General features: G+C 48.5%; 1 protein-coding gene across 1 annotated transcript in view; it reads right to left on the bottom strand.

Moving 5' to 3' along the window:
- The window catches only part of ITGB3 (integrin subunit beta 3), a 48,487-nt gene that overhangs the window by 12,819 nt on the left and 11,393 nt on the right, over positions 1–24,275 (bottom strand). Inside the window, exons 2-10 of the mRNA XM_032870916.1 lie at positions 20,722–20,807; positions 12,275–12,470; positions 11,135–11,387; positions 9,671–9,833; positions 8,878–9,039; positions 6,949–7,044; positions 6,336–6,425; positions 5,233–5,367; positions 3,596–4,025 (exon numbers count right to left, since the gene is read on the bottom strand). Coding sequence (XP_032726807.1) covers positions 3,596–4,025; positions 5,233–5,367; positions 6,336–6,425; positions 6,949–7,044; positions 8,878–9,039; positions 9,671–9,833; positions 11,135–11,387; positions 12,275–12,470; positions 20,722–20,807 — 1,611 coding nt within the window. The remainder of the gene's footprint in view (positions 1–3,595; positions 4,026–5,232; positions 5,368–6,335; positions 6,426–6,948; positions 7,045–8,877; positions 9,040–9,670; positions 9,834–11,134; positions 11,388–12,274; positions 12,471–20,721; positions 20,808–24,275) is intronic.

Below are 24,275 nucleotides of genomic sequence, written 5' to 3' on the forward strand. Positions count from 1 at the left end.
GCGTGTGCCTTGTGCTATGTTATGGTAGTGTGGGAAAGATGCACTCACCGTACTGCAGAAGAGTGGGAATGGGAGCGAGGGGCGTGGGGTGGGGGTTAGATTGGCTAAATGCAGGTGTTACCTCTCAGAGCTACACCCCCCTGATCACTTAACAAGGCTTGAAAACTTGGCTCCCAAACTCGGAGGAAAAGATGACTCATTCTCAAGGATTCTGACTCAGGAAGAAGGGGATGAATAATAAAAATCTGATTGTTAATCAGAGGCAAGGCAGGGAGCAAGGGGGAAGTAACCTCACTTGGTCTGAAAACCAGGTCACTGATAGGAGCGAAGGAGCCCCAAGGTGGTAGAGGAGAGGGAGGTGCCTAGGCAGGCTCAAACAGCCTGCTCACTGGCGCCTTCTGCCCCCCAGTGACAGCCGGGCAAGCGGGGGGGCCCCCACACTGTCCACTACATCCAGCTTTCAGTGACGGCTCCTGGACAGGGAAAGGCCGACACTACAGAGGACTGGCAGCACTCAGAGGCTTTGGCTGCCTCAGAAACTCCATAGTGTTTCCTTTGTGCGGCCAAACAAAGTGATCTTTGAGAAGACTGACTGCCAGGCCAGAGGGGCATGAGGCTGGGCGTCAAGTGGCGGGCTAGAGCCAGCAGGCCGATCCCAAGCTCTGGCAGGGTCAGCCCTTAGAAGGAAGCCACAGTGTGGTAATGTCACAGGACGGGCACCCCGCCAGCAAAAGGGTGGCTGAGCCTGGGTTCACAGAGAAGTCAGAGGAGGGGGGTGAGGAGTGAAGAGAAAATATAAGAAAGAGGAGGGAAATAGGAAAGAAGGCAGCAGGGGAGGGTGGAGATGAGGGAGGGGGAGGAGACAGGGAGGCACAGGCATTTCAGGTCCTGGGGAACACACCCACTTTCCCTAAACAACTGGACCTTCTGGGCGGATGCCTAGCTCCACTCCCCTGCTTTATGAGCCAGCACTTTGTTTGACATTCTACTTCCTCCATGAAGCCACCCAGGCTTCCACTGCCTACAGTGAGTCTCTCTGCAGTGGACTCCTATAACTAACTATTCCCCCAGGACCCCTCACTTGTGGCAGGTTCTGCCTCATGCTGTGAGTTGTCCGTAGGTAAGTTAATTCAGGGCAAAACTGTCTTATCCATGCCTCTCGATCCCACAACACCACAGCACAGAGCCCGGCTCGGGGGCGCCCCATCAATCTGTGCTCATGGACGTGGCAGGTGGAGGGTCCCTTGAGGACAAGGATGCACTCCCTATTGTCTGAGGCAGGGTGTTGATAACACGTAACCATAAAAGTCATAGCCCGGTGGGGAGGGGGGTGGGGGGAGGCCAGAGGCTGGGGAAAAAGCCAAGTCACGGCACGCCATCCCCACAGCAAAGAACAGACCACAGGCCAGCAGCTCTGGGGAGAGACAATGATGAACCATTGTACAAGCTGAGAGGTCAGGAATCATGCACGACCCCTGTTCACCCATTTGGACTCAGTGCCTAGTACAGAACAGGTGTTCAATAAGTGTGTGTCCCTGAGTATCTATCACTGGAGAGTGTAACAGTGGCACCACGGGGTATAGACCCCAAACCAGTGGGCACACAACACTCTGGCTGGAAGCCGGGGAGGGAGCCATTTCGGAGACTACAGTAGCTGCCTGGGGTTTCCCCAGGAATTAGGCTGCAGCACACTGGGGACAAGTTGTTCTTGCACCGGTAGGAGGTAGAAAGCAGGCTGCTGACCCGGGCAGCTTTGTTTTATGGCTTGAGGGTGGCCAGCAGCCGAAGGAAATGCACTCTGGACGGGATCCCTCCCACGTGGTGTCACAACAGACCAGGATCCATGAGGAGGTGGCACGGAGGAAGTGTAGACCTCCTTCTGTCCCTGGTGTCCCCCGAGGGGCGGTCTGTAGTCTCCCACATCAAACCTGCCCATTCCCCTTGGCACTCTGAATACGATGGAAGTACTATTAAACATTAAAATGAGCCGAAATTCCTGCCTCACCCCCTAATTCAAACTGCTATTGGTGTGTGTGTGTGTCTGTGTGTACCTGATCTCTCTTTCTCTCCCCTAATCTCCTTGATTCATTTCTCCAATCTCTCTCCCTCTCAGATTTTGTTGGTGTGAGCAAAGAAAACAATGTTTCAGATAAAAAAAAAAAAGCCATTTTTCTGTTATGTGGACATGCTTTAGGATGACACAAATTTACCTTTCTGATCAAACTTTTTTAAAGACTGATGTTAGAGTGAACATTTGAGTGGATGAGCTCAGCTCGTTAAACCCCAATGCAAAGGAAGCCAATCTGAGTCATAGTTTAGATCACCATAGAAGCTAATTACAATCTCTATGGAATGGCCACACCATACACCCAAAAACCAATCCCAACCAGTTTGCAAATGTCTTCCATCTTTCTGTCACAAGAGGAAGGGATCAAGCCTCAGCCATCAGAGCCCAGCAAAAATCTATCCCTACTCAGAACTGCCTGTCTGCCTCTCTGCTGCTAAGAATCAGCATGTCTGCAGATAAAGACTTAATCACATTAGTTTGATTTCTTCTAGCTGGGAAAGCATCCTTGTAGTGGTCTTTGGGGCAAGGAAAAAACAGCTTGAGATTGCCAATGGGGCTCCAGATCTTACTGAATTTTTGTCATGAGAAGGACAAAACCTCAGAATCCTTCAGGGAAGAGGACTCAGCATCATAATTCTGCATCGGCAGGCTGGACCTCTCAACGGCAGGTGCTTTTGCCCATTTATGTCCTGTCCAGCGTGCCACACATGGTTCCTGAGCAAAAGAGGACCTGACGTTTTCATTTTTTCACTTAATTTAAATTTATTTAAATTTTGCTTACATTATAATTCCACTTGGTGAATTTAAATTTATTCTTTTTTTGAATTTAAATTTAAATAGCCATATGTGGCTACTATATTTGACAGCACAGATCTGGGACAAAGTGCCAAGAGTGATAACAAAATAGTGCCAACATAACAACAGAGCTTACAATTTTCCCACCACTGTTCCAAGTGTATGGGCTCCTTAAATGGGCTCCATTGCCTTGCTTTTTTTTTTTTTTTTACTATTTTCCAAGTCTTATAATGAAAAGACAAATTAACATAAAAGAAATATTCCTAACTTTACTAGATATTCTGATATATATTTTCCAAACCTGTAGCGACTAAAAATCTAATTACCATCAGTCAGTGATTTTTTTTTTTTTTTTTACCTAAAAAGGGGGTTGGTCCCTAACCTTGAAATGATTAGGATGAACCAGTGACTTAAAGTATTAGCAGAAGGGCAAATGAAAGAAAAGAAGAAAACTGTCTTCACCTTCGAGCTTCCCCACCCTGCCCCGTGCCATTCTAGGAGGGAAGTCCCTTGGAGCCCAAGCTCACTTCCGCCTCTGTGTGCACCCCAGAAGCAAGGACTTGGGGAGCTGAGAGGGATTACAGAGAACCTCCTTCTGTTTTCCACTGTGGGAGTGGGACACCATCCACACCATCCATTCGGCTCTGCCTGCCGGGCCTTGGGCCTAAAGTCTCCAGAGGCCACAGACGAGCGAGTGTGAGTGGGGACGGGAATGTGGGTGGTTCTACTCACCTGAGCACATCTCCCCCTTGTAGCGGACGCAGGAGAAGTCATCACACTCGCAGTACTTGCCCGTGATCTTGCCGAAGTCACTGCTGTGGCAGACGCACTGGCCACACAGGCATTCGCCACGCTGGCTGCAGGCGGGCTGGCCCTCCTGGGGGCTGCACTCGTCCTGCTGGGAGGGCCGGTAGTCCTCTTCCGAGCACTCGCACTGAGACCCCAGCCAGCCGGGCCCGCAGAGGCACACCCCGCACTCAAAGGTCCCGTTGCCATTGTTGCAGCGGGGGCTGGAAGGCTCAGCATGGGCCTGGCATGCACAGTCACAGTCAAAGGTGACCTGGACCGTAAGGCTGTCTTTGAAGCCCACAGGCTTGATGGTGAAGGACTTCTCCTTCTCCTGGGGGCAGCCGCGTACCTTGGCCTCAATGCTGAAGCTCACCTGGGAGGAGAGTAGGATCGCATTCAGACTCGGGTGGACCCTGTTAACACTCCAGTCCCAGAGGGAAAGAAGCTGGACCCTGTGCTATCCTGCCCTACCCAGGGAATACCAACCGGGGGAGGGGGGGGGGCTAGCCCCCAGCAACTTGGAGTTCTTCAGCCTCCCCACGACCCAGGTCTGCAAAGCAAAAAGGAGAGCCTGGGGACAGCGGTCCGGTTATATCCGGCTGGGTGCACAGACATAATTTATAGGCATGGGCTATGCTGGGGTTTTTTAATTCCACATATGAAATAAGCCAGCTCTTGCAGAACAGAACCTGTGATCTTATAAACCTTCTGCTCTGGCCAACTAAGCCAGCTGAACTGAGTACACAATGTCATATGTCTTTGTAGCAAGACACACAAAGCACATTTTGCACCACACAACACCACACAGTGACCAACCACAGGTTTAATTTCCATAGAACATTTCATCACTTGTTCCGTCATATACCTTTCTGGCCAATATTTCTTGGATAGGGTAAGTGCACCTGTTCTAGAATATAGATAGACAGACATATGCACAGGTGGATAGAGATTGGTATATACATGCTGTAGATACAGATGGTCTAGGTATAATAGCTACCTCCCCCTTTTCCGCTTCCCTCCCTCTTCACCAGCCCCTCCCCTTTAGGCAGAAGCAGAAGAGAACCAACCACTTAGGAAAGAAAGCCCTAGAGGCCACAGAGGGACTGGAGGAGCAGAATGAGCATGTGCATTTTGAAAGCCTGTGAGAGCAGGTGTTTGGTCTCTTTTGTCAGTTCCGTTTGCTGTTGAATTTCCAGCAGCTAGAACAATGCCTGGCACGAAGTCAGTGCACAGTAAATACTTACACATGACACTGCCATCTCACACTGTAGAGGGAAGAAAGACATTACCTTCGGGGAGGTTGGAGACTGGTTGGAGCTGAATGCAAGAAATATTTTCATTTGCAAACAACTATGCATATGCAAACAGAGGTAAGGTAAATGCACATTTTTTAAAAAATCCTGATGGCGAAGGTTACCTAACAGAGACATTTAGACAACAGGAGCCTCAGAGAAAAAGGCTGGCAGCTCCACGATATCTAACCTCTCACGACCTTCAGAAAGAAGGTGCCGGGAAGGAAGGGGAGGGGTGCCCACAGACGCTCAGGGGCTACAGGCCTTGCCCAGCTCAGCCCACCTCACCGTGTCTCCAATCTTGAGTCCAACACAAGACTTGAGACCTGGGATGACCTCGTTGTTGAGACAGGTGGCATTGAAGGACAGAGACAACTCCTCAGGGAGGTCACGCACCTCCAACTCTACTTTAGAGCGGATTTTCTAAGCAGGGAGAAGCAAAAGAAGGTAAGGAGATGAGCTGAGAGGAACTAATTCCATCCCAAACAAATTCTATTGGGGGCCCCGGGATCCACCCTGGCAGTACCAGATGCTGAGGCCTGCCTAGAAGCTGCCAGAGGAGAAGACCCCTAGGAGTGTGTTTCTTACTACATTTTCTGCCCAAGACCTGCTTCTCTCTCTCTCTCCCTCTCTCTCTCTGCACTGGTGCCTGGGTGACTCTCGGTAAAATCTAAATCAGTTCCACCCTCCTGCAAGCCTCAAGGATGTGCTAAAAGGGAGTGCCAGTACTGGTCCCCTTGGAGAGTGGCCATTTTTACCAAATTTTTAACCAACCTCACCTTCCCCAGGGCTCAGCTTCCTCTCCTCCTTGCTGCTGGAGCCCTGTCCCTCACCCTGTCCTTCCTCCGATTTCAGGACTCTGTTCCTGCCTCACCACCCACCCCGCCCTCTTCTTCCCTTCCACCTCCTCTAAGCTCTTCACCCGTTGCCCCTAACACTCCTTGGCATTCCTTTCGGAGCCATTTCTCTCTCAGAAGGCTGCATTCCTCCCAGGGCCGGCCATCCGCGAGCCTCTAGAAAAATAAGAGGAATGGGGGCGCCTGGGTGGCTCAGTGGGTTAAAGCCTCTGCCTTTGGCTCAGGTCATAATCCCAGGGTTCTGGGATCGAGCTCCGTTCTGGGATCGAGCCCCTTGTCAGGCTCTCTGCTCAGCAGGGAGCCTGCTTCCCTTCCTCTCTCTGCCTGCCTCTCTGCCTACTTGTGATCTCTTTCTCTCTCTGTCAAATAAATAAATAAAATCTTAAAAAAAAAAAAAAAGAAAAGAAAAATAAGAGGAAGTCCAGGAAGGCTGCATGGTGGGCTAGCATCCAGGACTCCCAAATCTGAACCCTCCTGGGTCATGCCAAGCGAGGTGGATTCCTAGCAGGCCTATTCCCAGCGCAAGACACTTACGCCATACGCATCAACAATGAGCTGAAGGACATTGCTGGAGTTGGCAGACAGAATCCCCACTGTGGTCCCTGGGATGAGCTCGCTGTAGTTCTAGGAAGACAAAGGATGTGCAAGGCTGACTGAATGAAGAGGAGGGTGGTTTCCCTGGTGGTTTCCAAAGGCCTCCCCAAATCAGACTGAGGGTCTTGAAATGAAGATTGAGGGAACAAAGGGGTATTTTACTTGTTACTGCCAGTAATAAACCTAGCAGTTTTTCAGCCCTGAATAAAATAAAATAAAATAAATAAAATTTTAAAAATAAAAATAAATTAATTAATTAAATTAAATAAATATTTTTAACAAATAAAAAAAATAAAAACAAGGAACTTCTCATACCCCTCAACCCCACCAAATGACTCCCCTCTGGTTCTGCAAACACCAGCACACCCGTTCTGCTAGGTTCAAAGTTGGGGGAGAGAAACAATAAGAAGGAATGACTAGCTCCTGGGAGTAGGCTGGAGGAGGGTTTTTCCAGGTTAGGGACAAGGGCCCATGGTAGGACACGCTGGGTCCCCAAGACAGTTCTACCCATCATCACAAGCCACACTCTGGGCAACCCTGGGGGCATAGTCACCTGGTAGAGATTGACTACATTTGCAGTTACTGCAAAGATCAAATTGATGTTTTTCTGGGATAGCTTCTCAGTCATCAGCCCCAGAGAGGGATAATCCTGTAAGAAGGGAGGACATGGAGGTCGGTTAAGAATTCACCTCTATTCACATACATCCCTGGATCCTACACCTTAGACCTCGGCTGATTTGGGCCGTGGCCCACACAGTGGTGGTGCTTACACGTTTCCACCCCACGATCAGTGTGAGCCAAGGGAGCAAGGAGCAACACAAACCCAGCTGTGAACTCCAGGAACAGATGAAGAGGCAGAGGCTGGTGGTGTCAAAACCAAGCAGCTCTTTCTTGCCGCTAGACTTCAGTGCGTTCACACCAAGAAGCAGCTTCCACGAGCCAGGTACTGTCAGGCCTCATTTTGTTTTCCATCAGCTCATTTAACAAACATTTATTGAATGACAGATATATTATAGTCTCTGCCGCCAGGGAGCTCCTGGTCTGGTGCGGACGACAGGTACATACAACTACAAAACAAAGCCAAGATCCAAAGCGTGGCATCTCAGGGTGATGCTGGGGATCAGAGGAGAGGGGTGGGTGAGGGGCAGGAAGTAAGGAGGGAGCAGCAAAGCGGAACTCGGAATCTTCCTACCCCTCGATCCCTGTCCCACATGTGTCAGGCTTCATTGTGAAGTTTCCTCGTTCTGTAGCCACTGACAAATGCCTCTGCCTGGCGTGTGCTTCCTCGTGGTGGTCTCAGCCTTCCTTGCCGATCAGCATTCACGTCTCTCCCTCTTGCACTTACCACTGAGTCAGCCCACTCTTTGTCCCCCATGGAGTGGTCTTCTTTTTGGTAATCCTTCTCCTTCCTTAGGACCCAGCTCAGGTTCCACCTTCTCTGGGAGGCCTTCCTTGGCCATCCCACTTCATGTTGAGCGTTCCTCCTCTGGATCTCTAAAGCCCTTATAGATTGTGCTATCCCTTTAGCGATAACCACGTGTCTTGCATTCTTGGTAGCACATCTCCTCAACTAAACCAAAAAGGGGGGGGACCTTCCATTGTCCCTTTATCTCCTTCAGCCCCTGGGAAGCTGCCTTGCCTAGAGTAGGTGTCAGTGATTACTACTGACTCATCTAATGCCTGGCAGTGCCCGACTTAGACATGGCTGACACCGAGGAACTCAATTCACAATGGATGCTGGTGAATCATGAACAAGTCCCTGGGAACCCTAGGCCTTGCAGGATCATCCAGCTCAGACTCCTCCCTTTACACAGGTGTACCATTAAGCCACCTAGACAAGGAGCTGCTGTATTGTCTTTAAGAGATGAAGAGTTCACACCTACCCCCAAATATCCAGGGTATCAGTACTCTGAAGGTCTTACATTTCTTGGTGGCTTACAGCAATTAAACTCCCTTCCTCTTATTTGACCCTCTAAGGCCATAGAAAATACCTTTCAGAAGCTTTCTCAGGTATCTGAGAAACTTTTTTGTTTCAAGCTAAGTGACTTGGACCCCTTCAACCTTTCCCCACGGGAACAGATCTCCATTCTTTTGATGATCTGTGTCTCTTTTTCCTCAGTCTTCTTCCAACAACCACAAGTCAGCATAGTATTCCAAGAAAAGGATGATCTGTACACAGAAGATAGGAAGGCCTGCCTTTGGGTCCATCCTGGATGCCATAATGCTATTGGTGGTGCTGGAGGCAGTGGAGGTGGTGGCAGCAGTGACCCCAGCCAGGACCACTTACAATGGCTGTGCCATCTGTCCCCTGGATGAGGATGTCCAGTTGCTATGAGAGGCAGTGGAAGGAAAGCCCGAAACAAGGCCCACGCCCTGCCCCGGGGAAGGGCTGCCATTTTCATAGTCACACAAAGGCTCTGCCTGGGTTAGGGCAGCCCTGACCACAGTGAATTGGGACCACAGGTGGTACCAAGAATCTCACCATGGTAGTGGAGGCAGAGTAGTGGTTGTCACTGCCAATGTGACACTGCCCATCATTGGGCTGGACAATGCCTGCCAGCCTTCCATCCAGCGCTATATGGGTCTTGGCATCAGTGGTAAACACCAGCAAGTGGGATGCATCGGTCCTCCAGCCAATCTTCTCCTGTTAAAAAAAAAAAAAAGCAAAAGAGAGAAAGCAACTTTAGCCATGTCATTGATAGACGGCAAAGACCCAAAGACTTCCACTCCTGAAGGGCTGAGTAAGTCATCTTAAGAAGGGCTTCAGTCCCAGACCCCTGGAACACAAGCTGGAGCTTTTCCAGTTCGAGGGTTTCTGTTCTCTTAGGAAAGGAGTCTCAGCTGATTAGTTCAAGAAGCTGAAAGATGCCTACTTCAACTCCAAATATAACTTTTCCAACGATAATCACATGGCCTGTCTAGAAACCCACCTGCACCGGCAGAGCTGGGCGGGGCTAACGAACTCCCATTGAACATCTGCCCACATTGCTTAGGTTAAGTCCACCCAGCCTCGACTCTGATACACTCCTAGAGAAGGCAGGATGATGCTCTCCCCAGAAAACATCCGGCATCACTGAGGTTCAAAAACATGTCAGCTCTGGCCAGGGGTTGATACAAACAAAGGGTGCCTATCAGGAGAAACTTCTTGCTCATGCTGTACAAAACTTGGCTTGGTTCTTCTTCTTTCACATCCATATCCCCACAGTTGAACCACTTCCTTCCCCCATTTTAATCTGTGCCAACCACACCAGGTGCTCTGTGCCCTCCAAACTCACGTCACAGACTGTAGCCTGCATGATGGCATCAAAGCCACCCTCTGGGGCATCTCGGTTCCGCGACACATTCTGCTTCTTCACCTCCTCATTGAAGCGGGTCACCTGGTCAGTTAGCGTCAACACATGTTTGTAGCCAAACATAGGCAAACAGGTGGTCTTCATGCTGGGGAGGAAGGAGGTTAGTTTAAGCAGATATCCTGACGGAAAAGGTGACGTGGGGAGTGAGAGGGACAGAGAGGGAGGCAAACACAGCGAGCACACTGCCCAGGCTAATCCTACACAACCACAATTAACCAGACAGTTCAGACCCCAAGCCCCTCCTATCACCTGAGCCATCACGTTGGCTTTCCCTCCAGCTAGCCTAGAAGGTAAGACAGTGAGTTGTGGAAACAGACTGTCTGGGTTCAAGTCCCAGTTCCCAGTCATGGGACTGTAGACAAGCTTCTCTATAAAAATGATGACATGATTAGTCCTAAGAGCTGTATGAGGCTTAAAGGAACTAATTTATGTAAAGCCTTTATACCAGAGTGAGGCTCTAGTCATTGCTATCACCTTGGGCTTAACACTTCTCCAAAATAACATTAACACAATGGTAAGTTCATCAAGAACTTAATGTCCATGAACAATCAACATATGGATAGATCTGTGCTGGACGGGAGGCTTTCTGTGCCCAGCCCAGTGGCTTGTGTAACTGATGGCTGACAGCTTTACTGGGGAAACTTTACAATACAGATGGGTTGAAAGGGTACATCATATAATTCTGAAAACTAAAAAGTAAATTTGTGTATTGTCAGGCTCAATAGCCACCATTTTAAGTTATTATACTCTGTGGATTTTATAGTCCCCACCAATTAAATAATAAGCCATTCATTCACTCGTAAGCCAAAGTGAGAACAGAGGCACACTTAACAATTTTTGAATCTATTAGAAGTTTCAATAAATAACATTTCTACTCTTTTTTATTTTCCTCTAGGACATAATTCCTCACATTTTAACTCTGTTAGACTCACACTCTTGATGATGAGGAGGACAAGGGACTCAATCCTTCTGAACTCATAATTCCTCTATTTACTTTTCCATAAATTTCTACTTTTTATCTCATTTCCCTCCCATTCTCTCTTATCTCCTACTTCTTTGTGACCAAGACAAGAAGGTGACTAGTTCTCTTTCTGGAAATTCTCCACCCTTTCTAAATGCCCATGTGCCTAATCCTGGGGGTGCCAAGGGTCACAGAGGTTTTGGTAGTTTCTAACATTCCAAACAGTCTTGGATTCTACTGACATAGCACTCCAGACCCACAGGCCAGCTCACTTGCCAGACAGGAAGCCCAAGGTAGAAAGGAGATATGATTTGGCCAGATGGCAGCAACAAAGCGATCCTAGAGCTCGAAACAGGAAGCAGGACTTGGACCAGCCTGGGACAAAGGGGAGGGATGCTGGCCCAGCTTCTACAGGAGGAACTTACTCATAGCAGGGGTTTTTGAGGGCCTCTGGTGGAGAGATGAACATGTATGGTGACACGGGCTTGTCCACGAAAGCCCCAAAGCCAATCCGCAAGTTACTGGTGAGCTTGTGCATCTGGGAGGCCAGCTTGGTGCCTAGGTTCTGGATGCTTGAAAGATCGTCCATCATGGAGAAAGACAGATCCATCAAGTAGTAGATGTCCACAGGGTAATCCTCCACTTGCCGGACTTGGATGGAGAAAATCTTTGAATCATCTGGAAGCCAAGGGGATGTTAGTTTTTCTCCTTTTTCTCCCTCTAAGACTTCATAAGTGGGTTTGGACATAGCTGAGATTAAGTAGCTTCTCAATCAAATCAAACTTGAAAGCCTTCTTCTCTCTCTTTGCAATTCTGTTCCTCTTCCAATCGCTTGATCCTATGATTTTTTTTTAATCTCTCTCTCTTTTATTTTCCTGTTCTACAATTCTCTTTCCTTTCTAAATGCCCATCTGTCTAACCCTCTGGGTATCAAGGTTCATAGTGATTACACTTCAGATGCTGTAAAAGGCAGGAACTCTGTCCCAGCCTTCTCTGAATCCCAGAGCTCCCAACAGAGGCCTTGCAGAAAGAAGGGACTTGCTTAAATCTTCTTGAAACAACAGAAAAGTCTAAATCAATGCTTTAAAATGCTTGTCTCGTAGCCTAATCCTTCCTCCCCTGACAGTCTCCTGTCCCTGTATTCTCTGCCCCAGTGCCTCTGCCCCAATCCCACCCGGAAAGTGGGCTTACAACACCATATTACTTTCTCATCTTCTATCTCATTCAATCCTCAACACAAAGCTATCAATTAGATAAAACAGCCATTGGGGGAAAGAAGAAATAAACATTTTATTGAGTTCCTACTATGTTAGAAGGATTAAGTAGCTTGACCAAGGTCAAACGGCTAATCTATGGGATAGTTAAAATTCAAACTCAGATCTTCTGATTTGGGGTTCCAACACCTTCCATTTTTCTACATTCTCTGGCCCACACCACACCCAACACCCATCCTTCTCTTCCCATACCATTTCCATTGCAAGCTACGTCCCCAAAGTTCAGGTCTCCCCCTTGTGCCCTCTTCCCATCTGCCCAAGGTCTCTCCCTGAAAAGAGCCCCTTCCCTACCTGGCCGTAGCCGGACAGCGATCCTCTGAGGGCTGACTTGAGTAATCTGGGAGCTGTCTCCAGAGCCCTTGTCACTGAGCGGCCTGGCCTCCAGGATGTGGACCTCACTGATGGGGAACTCGATGGACTCCTGGGCACAGTTATCTTTCAGCAGATTCTCCTTCAGGTTACAGCGGGGAGTGCCCAGAGGCAGGGCCTGTAAGACAGGAGCCCAAGTGAAGCCCTGTGGTCCAAGCTATGTGGCTCTCTTCCTCCTTCCTGCAGGCTTGGCTGACTCCCAATAGCCTTGAGCTTAACCAGCCCTCTGGAGCTAAACCGGCAAAAATGAACTCGGGTGATCCATCCTAAGATAGCCCATTGTATAGAAGGGAGAAACTGAGGCACCAGAAAGGTTGGGCGAATACCTGTTTGTGGATTGGTAGCTAGGAAGAGGGCCAGTATTGCAAGCTACCTATTAGACCAGCAGTTTTCAAACTGAAAGGCAACCCACATGTGGGTCCCCAAAATCAGTGTAGAGGATCTCAGCCACCAAATTATTCAATAAAATGCAATTGAATAGAATAGAAGTATCAACACATATAAATAGTAAAAGTAAATATTATTTCGTAAATGTTTATATATTGGCAGTTGGGTATAATACACAATGATATAAATGCATTTCTTTCCCTAGGTCAGGGTCAAAATAGATTGGAAGCCAATGGGTTAAGACACTGGCTGGGGTGTGAGATCCCAAGGGTAGGGGCTGTCCCTTCTCTCTTCCCAGCCCCCACCCCAGGAGACACCACAAAGGTGGGAGGGGGAAACAAGGACAGGGGCAGCAGAGATGGGGCTAAGAGCACAGGAGAAGACTGGCAGAGACTACATCTCAGCACTGCCTCTTGCTAGCCGGTTCCCAGGGCACGTCACCGAAGCTCTCCATGCCTCGCTTCCTCAGTTCTAACGGGAAGACAATAAAGCCCCCACTCACAGGACTAAATAAGACAATGCATATAAAGATTTATCGATTTATTATTTGAGAGACAGTGCATGGGGGGAGGGGCAGAGGGAAAGAGCCTCCCGTAGATTCCCCACCAAGGGCAGCTCAGCGCTCCATCCCAGGACCCTGAGATCATGACCTGAGCCAAAATCAAGAGTCGGCCACTCAGCGGACAGTGCCACCCAGGCACCCCAAGACAACGCACATAAAACCCATAGTATAGTGCCTGTTGCAGGATAAGTGCTCAATAAATAAAAGCTGTTGTTAGGAGACACTCCAGAAATAGCTCCTGGATAAGTTAGTTATGAATAAACCCCACAAGCTTGGGCAAATCCCATGATGCCATGCACTGACCAGAGCCTAGCCCATCACTCCGCTTTAAGCTTCCTCTCTCGCTGTGGACACAGGGCAAGTGGAGCACGCTTCTGGACACACTGGTGTATATTCCACGGCTCTCTGGAGCTCTGTGTGTGTCCACACCTGAGTACTGAGTTGGGAGTTGGGAGGGGGGCCACACTGCACTGAAAGAAATCCGAAAACAGGCTCCACCCTGGGTCTACCACTAGCTAGCCTTGTGCCTTCAGACTTGTTACTTCAGCCCTCTGAAGGCTCTCTCACCTGCTGGGTAAGGGGGTTAGGCGACATGACGTTTTCAGCCCCTCCCCACTCTGATGTCCAGCACCTTGAGCCAGTGCTGTGTGGGCGCTAGTCCGTGACAGCTCCTTCCTTGCCAGGTTGGGGGGACTGGCCAGAAAGCTGGAAAACTCTTCCCTGGGCCTGTTTCACAACATTTGGGCCTTCAGGCTCTCAATTGTCACCTCCATCCCTACTTACTCTCTTTCACAACCGTTTCCAGAAGTCAGTCAAAAAACCCATACCCGGGGCGCCTGGGTGGCTCAGTGGGTTAAGCCTCTGCCTTCGGCTCGGGTCGTGGTCTCAGGGTCCTGGGATCAGGTCCCACATCGGGCTCTCTGCTTAGTAGGGAGCCTGCTTCCTCCTCTCTCTGTCTCTCTCTCTGCTTGCCTCTTTGCCTACTTGTGATCTCTGTCTGTCAAATAAATAAATAAAATCTTTAAAAAAAAAAAAACCCATACCCATATCCCAGGAAAACTGGTGGGTTTTTTTTTTTTTTAAGATATTACTTATCAGAGAATGAGAATATGACTGAGAGACAGCACGAGCAGGGGGAGCAGCAGGCAGAGGGAGAAGCAGCTCCCCGCTGAGCAAGGAGCCCGATGAAGGATTTGATTCCAGGACCTCAGCTCATGAGCTGAGCCAAGCAGATGCCCCAAAACTGGTGTTAACATTTACTGAGAACTCACTGCATGTCAGCCTCTGTGGAAAGCGCTTTAGGCGGGATCCTGCAAACCTCCCACTAATGGCTCTCTCACGCTGGAACTACGATTATTACTATTTTACAAGCAGAAAAACTTGAGGCTTGGAGACTTCACAAATGAGAAAGCCCATCTTACAAGAAAGAAATCTAAGGCTTGGAGAAGTTAAGTAACTTGCCCAAAGTTCCAGCACTAAGAATGGCAGAAGAGAGGGGTTAACTGGATTGTGTGACTGAAATGATCTTCGCAAAATGATAGTTTGTATTAAATGCTGTGTAGAGTGAGAATCGAGGCAGAGAAGCAGAAGTATGCAAGCGATGGTCCCAGAAAGACCACACCTGAGAATGCCCAGGTAGGGAAGAGAAGGGAAGATAGGGTTGTGGAAGGTGTGGGAAGGACAGGTCATGTTCTGCCGCCTTAGCCCCTGCAGGTGACTGGTAGCCATATTTCCAGGGGTGGGATTTGGCCACAAGGAACCACCCATGCTCATAAACTCCGGACTCTCAGCCTTAAAACCCTCCTGATACTCAAAGTCACTCTCCCTCTCGTGCTCAGCCCTCGTCTAATGGGCTGAAAGTCTTCCCCAGGTGGGTGGGAACAGGAAAACCAACAGTGCTATAGACTGTTAAACCCCAACCCCCAAGATAGTAGGAGGTAAGACATTGGGAGGTGATTAGGTCTTAAGGTGGAGCCCTCATGATGGGATTGGTGCCCTTAGAAAAGAGATCCCAGGGGCGCCTGGGTGGCTCGTGGGTTAAGCCTCTGCCTTCAGCTTGGGTCAATGTCTCAGGTCCTGGGATCGAGCCCCACATTGGGCTCTCTGCTCAGCAGGGAGCCTGCTTTCCCCCTTTCTCTGCCTGCCTCTCTGCCTACTTGTGATCTCTCTCTCTGTCAAATAAATAAATAAAATCTAAAAAGAAAGGAAGGAAGGAAGGAAGGAAGGAAGGAAGGAAGGAAGGAAGGAAGGAAAGAGATCCCAGAATCCCAGAGAGCTCCTCGGTCCCTTCTGCCACATCATAGCAACAAGACAGGCACTATGACACAAAATTGTCTGCTTCCTTGATCTTGGACTGCTCAGCTTCTAGAACTGTGGAAAATAAACATTTGTCCTCAAACCACCCGGTTTATGGTATTTTTGTTATAGCAGCCCGAATAGACTAAGACAAACAGCATGAGGACTCTCCTTGCCCTGGGCAAAGAAGTTTCTGGAAGCCAGCAGCTTCCTTCTTTCCCACTCAGCTTCACGAGTGGGATGTGGATAAACGGCGTCAGCCGTGGGAAACAGTGCCTAAGGGTTAATCTTCTCAGCTCAAAAGATTCCAGTGGGAATATCACCGATTTCCACGTCTCCAAGAGAAATGAAAATGCCCTCTCTGCTCCCAGCCCTGGCCAAGGACAGAAAGGCAGGGGGAGAACTTGAGGGCCCTCAGAGTTTTTGCACCAGAACTCCTCTTGCTGACCCTGCATGGCTCTCCCAACCCTTCTGCCTCAGGAAGCAGTGTCCTGCTCATAGCACTCCCTACCTTATCTCTAATTCCAGCTGCCCACAAAGCCCCGGGGAGAAAACCTCCCAAAAAAGGCAATGATTGGCTAGACCAAGAAACACAGAGGAGCTGATCCTTTCCAGGACTAAGACAGAGGCTGAAGGAGAGAAGGAAGGGGAGGCCAGGAAGCTGAATGAGAGCAGCAAGGCCATTGTGTATCTTTAAGCTGCCTCAGCCAAGGGAGAGAATATTCTATCTAGAAGGGGTTTCCTGACTCCCTGCTTTCCAACATGACAGTACTTATTGCAAGAAAGTTTGAAGTGCTAAGCCCTGCTGACAGTCCTTATGGTTTGTTATGAATTTCTCAGAAATATAAACACTAAGAAACAAAACTGTTTCCCTCCCTCCTCTATGGTCAATGACATCAGAGGTCAGGAACATAACAGGCCTGCTCTGCAGTCACGCTCTCCCCTGAGAGCCTTCTGTCCCAGAAGGATACCAAGGCAGTGACCTCAACACGCTTAGGCAACATTCCCTTCCTTAATAACCCAGACTGGGAAGGTAGAGGATTGTCTCTAGGTTACTCAGAGAAACAACGGGAAGGAGGGAGGAGGAATGTTAAAGTCCCAGTTCCCAGTAAAACCGGATGTGACACAAGAAAGGGCAGAAATAACCAAGACCCGGGGGAGGCTCCTGAGTACAGAGGCGGAAGGTTCCAGCCCACGCATGGTGTGAGCTGAATCCTCTGCCTCTCCCGGGAGAGTGATGCATGCTATTAGTCCCATTCTCTATTCATCCCATTTTGGATACTGGGAAAGTAAAGCATGAAAAACTCATTACCATACCTATTTCACAGGCTCGGTCGGGGGGCGTCAAAGAAGACTGTGAACATGAAATGCTTTCAAAATATGAAAAATCTGGATACAAGTGAAATATACTCAAATCCTTTTGATAGGATATAAACAAATAAATGCATATAGAAGATGACTCTTTTCTACTATGACCATTAGAATTACTACTATTATTCCATTTCTCTTTTCTCAGAGGACAAGGCAGAATAGGGCCCGCTACTTAGTTTTTCCACCCAGAGAGCCATCAAATGCCTCCAACCAAAATAAATTAACATTGTTTTCTTGATGGGACAGCCAGTGAGGATAGAAATCACTAGAGCATACAGAGAAGTGTGGAAGGGACAAAGAGAAGGAAAGGAAAAGAAAAGCACTTCGATTTGTGGTTATTGGTATCCATACCCCCTTGTTTATGGGGAGGGGGGCACTTTCAATGATATATTTTTATTTTTACAATAACAAGTTGAGCAAAACATTTAAACTCTGGATAAGAAAAATAGAAAGAAAAAGCAGCAAAGAAGTGAGAACAAAATTATGTTGTCTAGAGAAGTAACTAAATAATGGCCTCACACCTGTCCCCCATAGATGCAGAGAAGAAGTAAGTCACTCATATTGGAGTTTTCTAGTTGGCTAGACCCAAACCCATTCTTCGCTTATCGTTGGCTGTCAGGCTGAGTGTGAGCTGGCCCGCCTTCTGATGTGTCCTCAGGACTATGTAAGAATTCCGAGCATTTCCTTTCATCTTAGAGTCACTGAATTTAGTCAATATTTGGGACATACTTATATAAAAAATTACTTGTTTAATTCAAATTTAACTGGGTGTCATGTATTTTATCTAGCTGCCTTAACTTCACTTCCACCATGACCCCATGATTAGCCCTTTTGATCAGCGGTATTTGCCAAATTTACTATCATAACAACCCATTCCAATGCAAAAGGTCTGGGATCCAACCTGGGAAACTTTCTATTTAACCAGCACCCCAGGTGATTCTTAGAACCAGGCAAGTTTGGAGGGTTCTAGATTCCAACATGGGGGCCAGTGAAACCATGAGTTGAATCTCTGTGTGATCTTGGCCTCTTTGCTACTTTCACAGCCCAGAAGCAGCACACCACCCCCACCCATATCAGTATGCAACCCCCCTCCCCAAGAACACACCCTATGCAGATGGGCCCAAAACTGCACTCATCCACTTTGGCTATGTTTTCCTCTTACCGGGCCAAGCCCTTGCTATACACACCCAGAGCTGCTGTCCTCTAGGACCAAAGGAAAGCTGAGCCCAACCAGTTGTTTTTCCAGGCACTGCCAACCCTGCCTGCACCGCCACCATAGGGAAGGCAAAAGCAGAGGGCCCTCTAGGGTCAGTTATTCAACAAGTCACATTCAAAATGGCCCAACCGGTTCACTTCTGTTTTTTTAAGTCAACAGCCAAGACACTTTCAGCAGTTAAACTTGGCCTGTGCAGGGGAAGCCCTCAGGAAAACATACACATACACACAAAGCGGTCATGTTCAGGTTACAGCCCGGGATTCCCACCTCCCACTCCTCCCCAGAGGAGGCTGGCTGACATGCTTTGCCCCACACTGAGCTCCTCCGCTATCTCTCCTTCCCTCCTCCTCCTTTCCCAGAGGATAGTTGTAGTCCTTCACTAAACTCTTGGCTTCCCCCATTTTCCTGTTTATACTCCATACTCCCAGAGATATCGGGCCTTCTACTTCTACTTCTAGTCATCAGTTTTCTTTGGTCCATGATGTACTCATTTCCTCCCTGATTCACCCCACCCCCTCCCCACCATTCCCAGGCAGGTCTTACCTTATGCTTTGATCCTACCCTGCACCTTCTCCCCCTGTCCTCCCCTGGTCTGCCCCAGGGGACAAAATTTGCCTTGGTCATCCATAAATACTCTACACTTGTCCTTCCCAAATCTGGTCACATGAACAATGGGCTTTGTCTGGTTGGGCCTCCACACACCTCAGCTACAGGGCTGGTCCCTGTGCTGATCAAAAGGGGTGACAGACACTCCAAGAGTATGTTTTCTTTTTCCCCAAACTCTTCCCAGCCACACTCGCCTGCCTTTTCTCTCTCTCTGGGTTGAAAAGGAGAGAAAAGGAACGGACAGCATCCTCGGAGTGACATTAGGGCTTCCTTCCTGGCTACCCATCTGTTCCAGCCAGCTTCAGGCCATCGCATCCAAGATGCTCTCCCTCCTTCGAGGATGCAGTTACAGAATTCCAACTTCCTTACAAAAGCAGTTTAACAATATTATGATGGCAACGGAGGGAAGGAGGATATGGCAACTGAGAAGGGAGGAGGCCGTATCACACTTGAGCCGCCAGCTCAGCCCAGAGGGGTGGAGAACATTTGGGGGTGGAGGGGAAAGATTCACCCACTCCCTCCCCACCCCTCACTCCCAGCCCCAGGGAACGTTTCATTTGCTAAATGAAGTCAGTGTGGCCCAGATGTTGGGCAGCTGCCTCTGGAAGGAGTTCCCGTGCAACCGTATAGAGGCAACGTAGAGTGTTGGGCTGGCCTCCGCAGTTCTGGCAATCCTCCTGCCTAGGGATAAACACAGCCTCCCAGCTCCCATTCCCTAACCCCCCCAACACCCCCACCAGCCTACCAGGGTGGTTGCCTTTTTAGGAAACTCAGCAGATTGGGAAGAGAAGCAAAGAGAATGAGGAGGCTGGATTGGAGCAGTCCTAAAACTGCAGAGAGCAGAGACTTGCTGTTGTGACCCAGAGGACACCCAGGTAGCCCAGAAGCAGCCTGGGACAGGAGTTCAGGTAATCACCTGCTGGGGGCCTGGCCAATGACTCAGCCTCAGACTCTGTAATCACTGGAATCTCTCCAGCCACACTCACTGCCCCCCCCCCCCCCCGGGGCCCTCACCAGCTCCAAATTCCCAACTCAGCCACAAACAGCCATTCCCTCAGACACACTCATTCCCCAGGGCCCCAGACACAACAAACTCTCTGCCTAGACACATCTAACCCCTTCCTGTCACCCTCCTACCCTCACCAAATTGGCCCAGCACCTTCTCTCATTGACACCTAAGAGAGGGAAGGAAGGAGGAAAATAAAAGAAAGAGAGAGGAAGAGATAAAGTTGTGGGGACCCAAACTTCACAGGAGAAAAGGGAAGAGATCCTCTGACTGAACATCGCACCCCCGCACCCCACCCGCCAAGTGCAAGATTTCTCTTTTATTTGCCTTTTAAAAGTTCAGGGATGGGGGCGCCTGGGTGGCTCAGTGGGTTAAAGCCTCTGCCTTCCCCCTCAGGTCATGATCCCAGGGTCCTGGGATTGAGCCCCACATCGGGCTCTCTGCTTGGTGGGGAGCCTGCTTTCCCCTCTCTCTCTGCCTGCTGCTCTGCCTACTTGTGATCTCTGTCTGTCAAATAAATAAATAAAATCTTAAAAAAAAAATAACAGTTCAGGGATGTTTGTAAGTCAGCATCCCTTCTATACCAAGAACCCTCTGCTAACTCTCTTTTTGATACCTTAAGCCCTGCTTCCCTGGGGTGCTCCACCCCAACAAAAAGTAAGTGAAGTGTGGTACAAAGAGACAATGGCTACAGTGAGACCAAGAACCTAACCAAATTGGCTCATGTTAGGGCGACACACAGAAGAATCTGGATGGCATTCCCAGCAACAACCCCATAACAGCTCCCTTTGAAATCCATCAATGGGAAGGCTTCACCCTATCTTTGCTCAGAAGGGACAAGAGACAAGAGATGCCCCTCTGAGTCCATTTCTGCACAAAAGCAGCTGAGCCTGGGGGAGAAATCAAATCAGATGTCTTCTCCTTACCTCATCTGAGCACCAGGCACACACAGGACTCACAGCCAGACACTGCTGGCAGGAACGGACGCCTCGTGTGGTACAGATGTTGGACACTGCAACAGAGACAAAGACATTAGCACCCAGCTTGGCATGACAGGGTAACTGGCCTGCCCCATCCTTCCCAACTTCCCCAAACACCCAGATTTATAGCTCTCAGATGCACACAGCAGGTCTAACCATACCACAGACATTCACCAATCACAGGCTGTATGGTAAGGAAGAAAGAATGAGAAAGGTCAGAAGAAACTCATCACCACCCTCACTGATGAGGTCCCCGTGATAACAAGTGCTAGAGCAGGACTGAGCCCTGGACCCCAAGTGTCAAGTCATAACTGATGGAATGGCTTTAATTAACAACTGGTTTGACACCTACGTCGTGCCTAGGAAAATCTGAGGCCCAGGACAATGCAAAGTGCCCTCTCTCCAATTATTCTAGTGATCGCTTCACAGCCCCTACACAGGGATCCAAAGCCCTGATGCACTAACATGAGCACACATCCTAAATATGGTGGCAGGTAGGGGCGGGGAATGTTCGTTCCAATGGCCAGTGAGGACAAGGCAAATCTTCTGAAACCTGCTCAAGGTTCCCAGTATATTTATCTTCGGGTCAAGGTATAGAATGGTCCAGGGAGAACTCCAGAAATGTCAGAAAAGGCTGAATGAGATAAACTGGAAGAACATGGATTGGAGTTGAAAGGCCCATATTTTAAAAAAAAAAAAAGGCCAGTATTTGAATTCTGAGTCCTCTTTTTACTAGCTGCGTCATGACCTTGAGCAACTTGATTAACCTTTGTGAAAGGGTAATATTGATCTCACAGGACTTGTGCCCTTGGTACACTACTAAATGCCATTCAAATGTGAACAGTCTTCACACTGTCAAAGGACAGAGAAAAGGCTGGGGGACAGGAGTAGAGACAAAGGGGGACACCAAAATAACCCTAAGAGAAGCTTACCCAAGAAGCAAACCCTGGGCATTTGCTTGGACAGAAGCTCTCAGGCTTCCTGGGCTCAGCCAGGTAAACCTCCTCTTTCTGCCGTGTCCCCAGAAAGGTCTTTTTCAATATAAGGAACAGACTGAGGAAGAAACATTCCCCTTCATGATCCAGGCCATTCATCCAATTTTCTAAAGTGGTCCCTTTGTCCCCCAGCTGGTAAGACCAACAAATCAGCCTAATCAATGGGGTGTTTTTCCACTGTCCCCAAAACTTCTCATCAAGTTGAATGTCTCAGTCCATTTTACTATAGCGTGACTGAACTCCCTTCCAACATCTAGACAAAACATACCCAGAAAATGTGTGTGTATACACACAAACACACACACACACACACTATTGTCAAGAAAAAGTATCAAAAATTTGGAAATAGGCAAAGGAAATACCGGTGTCCTTTCAATATAATGCAAGATATTGACAAGTAGACCCACCATACTCTTGAATTACCTGATTTTCTAGGGGTGTATACCTTTGTTTGACTTCTACTGATTAGCGTATTTTATAACTCTATAAGGGTAGAGGTTAACTTGTAGAAAACTAGTAACAATGGAAACGATTCTTGATGAGAACAGTGTATATGATTCTTGTCCAACCGCAATGCAAATAACTTGATAGCAAAGGTAACCTTCTGAAGGTTAGGGTTCATTGCTTTGTAGAACATTAACCAATTTCAAAACTGTCAGATAATTGATTTCAACATTCCTTTGACTGAACAACTATAAATTTCCCTTCCCTGAATTTTCTAAAGATTTTTTTTAAGTTATCTCTCTCCCCAGTGTGGGGCTTGAGCTCTCAACCCCAAGATCAAGAGTCACACTCTACTGACTGAGCCAGCCAGGGTCCCCTCCCTTCCCTGAATTTTCTTTGAAACTAATCTTAACATCTTACTGCTTCCCTCATTAATTAAGTTGAATAAATACTTTGACACACATTCATGTTACATTTGTATGATAATCATACTTTTAACAGTGGACTCTTTAAACATTAGATTTTAACGCTGTCCATCTCAGGGCCTCGTTAGAGGGCAGAGGGATCTAACAGAAAGCGTAGATAGCCGATCAATAGACCGTGGTCCTCATTGAGTCACCCTTACTGATGTGGCCTTAGGCGAGTCATTTCACTACCCTCAGCCTGTTTTTCGCTTGACTCTTCCTAACATATTATAATGATTCGTCTATCTGTCTTAACAACACTGCCACCCAAAAGATTTTAAGCCCCTTGAGGCCTGCCCTGCCCTGCCCAGCCTGGGCCAGCCCCAAGTCCTTGCTCAAAGTAAATGCTCCATGAATATACATTGGAGCAAATGGAAAAGCATTGAACTAGATCAGTTTTGTTTTGTTCTTTAAGCAACAGAGCTCATGTCTCCATATTACCCATGGAATTCCAATATAAAACATGCAAATAAATGGGTTGAAACAGTTCCTCTGACAATTTAAACTTTCATTGTTCTCCTAAAAACACCAGAATCATATGTGGAATCCTGGAAGCCCTAGGCTTCCTCTGAGCTTGAGTCGGTCTCACTTCAAAGGCCCTTCCCGACTCCACAGTTCTGCAAGTGGGGTGCCGCTACCAGCCCATGAGTAACCCCTGAGCCCCGGCCTCTGACGTGACTACACTCTCACCCAGTGAGTGTGAGGACTGTGAAGTGGGAATGGTGGCAGCTGTTTTCCGCCTGGCTCTAAGGTTCCAAGGCCACCTCTGAGTTGGGGCAGCCCTCAGTCAGGCACTGTCTATCTAACATGGAAGAAAGGCAGCCAGTCTTCCTAGAGATGCTGGCTTCAGAAGCCCTCAGGGTTCAGAACCCACACGCACCCAGGAGGTCCCCCCTGCAAGGGCAGCCTGGCCATGTCTCAACTCCCAATGGCTCTTTTCCCAGCCAGATGTGAGCACAGCCCCCCCTTAATGCCTTACTGAAAGAGCTCTGAGAGGAGCAGAGCCTGAATTATTTTAGGTCTCTACCTCCCTCCTTAAGTTTTCATGGGAATTGGCATCCAGAGGGGTAATTCTGGACAGAAATGCCATCGATTTTCACTGGGGCAGTGGCAGTCAAGGGTGGGGGTGGGGGGTGAAGAAGCAGAAGGAGAGGTCAGGCAGAGTTAGAAGAGAGGACCATGGGAGGTATGGGCACATTGAATTATCTCTGCAAACTTGTTCCCAGACTCTCCATTTTTCCATCCATTCATTCTCAAATTAGCATCTATTTGCCTATGAGTTCTTGACTTGTAGCCACAATAGAAAGGCTTGCCAGATGGGAAATAAAAAACAGCCACCCACCCCCCCTCAGTGAATGGGCAGCCCCTGACCCCAGAGGATGAGACAGGCTGCTGGGATATGTTCTTTAGGAAGTCATGTCTGGGGAGTCATGCCAGCCAGTTCCCTTCACCTCCTCTCTCAGTGAATCACAGGTTGATTTCGTGAGAACCAGCCATTCCTCCCCCCCCCAACCTACGATACCCCCTACCAAGACCTGCCACCAAGGGCAGGTTCCCTGGATTGCAGTTTCTAAAAGGGACTGACTCATCAGAAGTC

Source organism: Lontra canadensis, unplaced genomic scaffold (genome assembly GCF_010015895.1).
Source record: "Lontra canadensis isolate GAN:19392208 unplaced genomic scaffold, GSC_riverotter_1.0 scaffold41, whole genome shotgun sequence".
Taxonomy (NCBI): domain Eukaryota; kingdom Metazoa; phylum Chordata; class Mammalia; order Carnivora; family Mustelidae; genus Lontra; species Lontra canadensis.